Genomic DNA, 4016 nt, shown 5'->3' on the forward strand with positions numbered 1-4016 from the left:
GGTGATTCATACATTTTTTCAAAGAGGATTATATCAAAAGAATGTGTAAAATATAGGACAGGTCATGTAAAATCCACTATGATAATAGTAAAGGTCTTCTAAAATGATGTGTTGAGGGTATGTTTCCAATTTTTCAGAATTATGGACAAGTAAAGGCACATCTGAGAATCGACACCTAATAATTTAAGGCTAATTTATGTGATTAGCTTTGTTGCAATTTAAACGCTTAGACACAGAAAAAGGTCAAGGCCACGAAACTCCCTTTGTTCATTTTATTTTGAAAGTGAAGGCCGGAACAGGTCTGCCGCGGCTGCGTGGACGCTGTGTGAGAGGCGCGCGGTGACAGCAGCAGCACACCGTCAGGGAGAGCGCGGCGGAGCGAGATTCAGCCACGAGCGAAAATGTGAAGGTGGAATCCGACTGAGCAGCATTGTTTCTGTGGAGGAAAAAAAAAAAAAAACACAGCCGACTTTCCCACGCAGCAGGAACAGGAGCGCTATTTTGGATTTTGTAATTACTGGAGATACCCTTGCTTTATTTTTATTTTCTTATTCATTTTTTTGTACCCTTCTTTCTGGCTCTGTCCACCTTGTCAGAAATTAAACTGGAAGCGGTGTTGCGCAGAGTGAGGAGCATCATTTACGTTCACTAGATGTTCAATTTGTTTACATTGCACAATTTGGAGGGAGTGAACTGCCCCGTGAAGATTTCCTCTCGCTTCATGGGATTATTCTCGACGGAGACGCTTTGTTTGAAATAAGAACAACAGTGGGCATCATGAGTTCCAGCGGTAAGTCCATTCCTGCGCGCTTTATCTCGCCACTTATAGCGCGAGGACGGTACCTCTACGTGAGTCTAGTGATGCAAGAGAAAGTGCCAACTGAAGTCGGGTTGAAATCAAAGCTCAACCAATTCCACTTCGCCTCAACACAGCATACATTCAATGTCTTTGTCATTTTAATTATAGAGCTGATGTGATACATGTCTCTGCTTATAATGTGTACAAATCCCCTATCAAAGACTTGGAGCAGGTTTAGAGAGGGCAGGAGAGCTAAGTATACCTGGAGGTCAAAGGAGAATATTCCCAGAGTTCATCCATAGACGAGCATTTTTGGGATTCTTCATCCACATAACAGCTGTTGCTTGGTCCCTCCCAATGTCTGCTCCCCTCCTCTGTCACTCCTCTTTCGTCTTCTTGTCTCCTTCCTGGTCCTCTTAGCCACCACCACCAGCAGTACCTCTGACCTCTTATGGGAGACCTCCCAGGCATTCAGCTGTTGCCTCTTTGTTAAAAAAAATTAAATTAAATAAAAGCCGACCTGTCCTCTTGCAGGAGCAGGAAACCCTCGAGCTGGAGGTTTCTGACCTGACCGCTGTCGGTCTCATGGAGTTTAGTTCACTGTGATGCACAAATAAGTCCGACAGCCCGAGGGGATTCTGTCATACTTACCATGGCCCGGGGGCCTGTTATGATGCTAAGCTGACCTTGCATCAGCTGACTGTGACCCTGATCCTCTGTCAGCTGAATCAGGGCTTTTTTCCCCTGTAGGGCTGGCTGGTCAGCTGTGTGAGCATGTGCACGCCTGTATGCGTGCCTCCACTTTGTTGTGCACAAAGTTACTGCCGCCTGATTCACAACGGTTGGGTCTCCAAGGGAAGACTTTTAAAGAAATGTCCCTTAGCGGTCAGTGAGGCGACTTGAAGTCAATGGACACCGTGGGTGCTCCGTGAAGTGATGGTGGTGTCATGTGCATCCTGTCCTCCCTGTCCCCTGTCCTTCTGTGTCTACAGAAAGGAACCGGGTATTACTGCATCATTCAAAATCCAGCTTGTCATTGCGTGGCACTACATTATTCATCAAGTGATCTTAACCCTCTGGTACCGAGGCTGCCAGGTCCCCGTGCCCCGCGTGCCAGGAGTGGTGTCGCAGCTCCGCGCTCCCCGAGAAAATGTGTAGAATTCTTTTGTTAAGCTTGGAAATGCTTTTCTCAGCTGACACCGATGAGGAGGAGGAAGGGGGTGGGGGGGGTGCAACGCAGTGTGTGGAGAGCTGTCACAAGCTCTTGTGATTTAAAAGCAGGCACTTTAACAGGAGACGCACACACACAAACCTGTGGTTCGGCCGTTTGACTGTGAGTATGCGTGTCAGCGCCGTCACACCTGGCAGATTTTGGTGTGACATATCTGTGCTTCTGGCCTTATAGGCCTAAAAACACAGCACACCCCCCCCCCCCCCCCCCCCTTCCAGTCAGTCAAACATATGCTCCCCTCTGACTCCAGGCACACTCAAGGGTTGGACATGAATGGGCCTGTTGGGCAGTGCTGTGTGCACTGCGTTCTCCGCTGCATGTGATAACCCAGAGGCCAACAACACACACACACACACACACACACACACACACACACAGTAATTACACACAGCTCCGACTGTCTGTCTTCATCTTCTGGGCCTTCTATCTTTCCTGGTCACCGGGTTTTGTGTGTGTCTGGTCAGACTCCTATTTTCTGCCTGGCTGGCATTCATGTGGAAAGAACTTTGGTTTCACTTAAGAGATATACTTCATGATTACTAGGCAATACTCCCGCAGAGTAAAGGTGTACATTGTGTGTGATTCAGGGGAGCGATAAAACACATGTTGATCAATACACTCATCATTGAGCTCGGGTACCTGAGGGGATTGGCAGAGCCATACATCACAGGCAGCACCTCTCTCCTTCCCTCTCCTTCTCTCTGTATAGCAGAGAGTTCTCAGGCAGCAGCCAAAATACATCCCAAACTTCAAAAAGTGTGTTTTTATGCGATGAAACGTTTACGCTGCCTTCTTGGCCAGGACTCTCTTGTAAAAGAGATTTAAATTCTCATTGGGATTATCCTGGTTAAAAAAAGGTTAAATAAGAACATAAAGAAATGGATTGGCTCTAAATTTGGTACAAGAATTTAATGGTTACCAGACAAAGAATCCTGACTAGCGTCACCATGATTCTCCAATGCTGGTAAATGACCAAATACCTGCTAAACTAATGACTGATGGAGGCGATAGAATAGAAAAGAGTGGATCGCCGATAGTGCAAGAATCATCCGCCGACCACAGAATGTGAAGTTTGATGAAATCCAGAGCTTTCCAGAGACCTTGTCATGAATCAAAGCGATGGCCAAAGGGAAATATTGGTTTAATGATGGTAAAATGTCAGCGAGTTCATAAAATCATAAGAAACGGTCCTCTGGGAACCGTTCATATCCATGTTAAACTTGCTCTGTACCAAAGTGTGTGAATGGACACACTGATCCAATGACCCACTGACAGACAGTGTCCTCCTGAGACCCCACTTCTAGAAGGGAAAAGATAAATAAATGTATCGATATACACAGGACAGTACAAGATTAAATGATGAGGAATGAGTCAGAACAAGGGTAGACAGGGAACGGAGCCACATCATATATGATTCCTGCTCTTCGGCCTCATCTGGTGAGCAGTCGAAACCAGAGACAAACACCATTTATCACTCCTCCTGCCAGACGCCTTAGTTCAATAACACAGAGGACAAAGGTGGGAGACAAAGATGCGCAGATGCAAACACAGATGCCGGGATGCACGCGTGAATATTCATAGTACGCAGTAATGTACAACTGGTATGTATTTTTAGTTCAACACAAAAACTTTTTTTTTAATTTCTAGTCATTGTGGTTACTCCTCTGGTACTCAGTTTAATCTGTGTAGATCAGTTAAAACCCCTTGAGGAAAGGACATTGGAGACTGCAGCGCATGGAAACATTCTGTTGTCATTTCATCTTTAAACTACGAAGCTATTTTTTAAATTTAATTTGAATGACTGAAGTAAAAAGAAGACTCATTCAGCTCAAGGCTACACCACTGTGGCCTGAGTGTGTTGCTGCCTCAAGGTTTCTGTCTCCATGACCTTGGCCTCTGGTGGGATTGAGTGATCATTCAGACTGTCAGTAGCAGTCTGACCTCTCTCTCTCTCTCTCTCTCTCTCTCTCTCTCTCTCTCTCTCTC

At 45.9% G+C, this 4016-nt stretch overlaps 1 protein-coding gene across 10 annotated transcripts in view; it reads left to right on the forward strand.

Moving 5' to 3' along the window:
- The first annotated feature begins 368 nt into the window (after nt 1-368).
- Nucleotides 369-4016, forward strand: part of ablim3 (actin binding LIM protein family, member 3) — a 38984-nt gene continuing 35336 nt past the window's right edge. For all 10 annotated transcript variants that reach the window (XM_031857630.1, XM_031857631.1, XM_031857632.1 and 7 more), the window contains exon 1: nt 369-790. In XM_031857630.1, coding sequence (XP_031713490.1) covers nt 778-790 — 13 coding nt within the window. In that variant the 5' untranslated portion in view covers nt 369-777. The remainder of the gene's footprint in view (nt 791-4016) is intronic.

Source organism: Anarrhichthys ocellatus, unplaced genomic scaffold (genome assembly GCF_004355925.1).
Source record: "Anarrhichthys ocellatus isolate YVR2014 unplaced genomic scaffold, GSC_Weel_1.0 scaffold19, whole genome shotgun sequence".
In the NCBI taxonomy this organism is placed as follows: Eukaryota; Metazoa; Chordata; class Actinopteri; order Perciformes; family Anarhichadidae; genus Anarrhichthys; species Anarrhichthys ocellatus.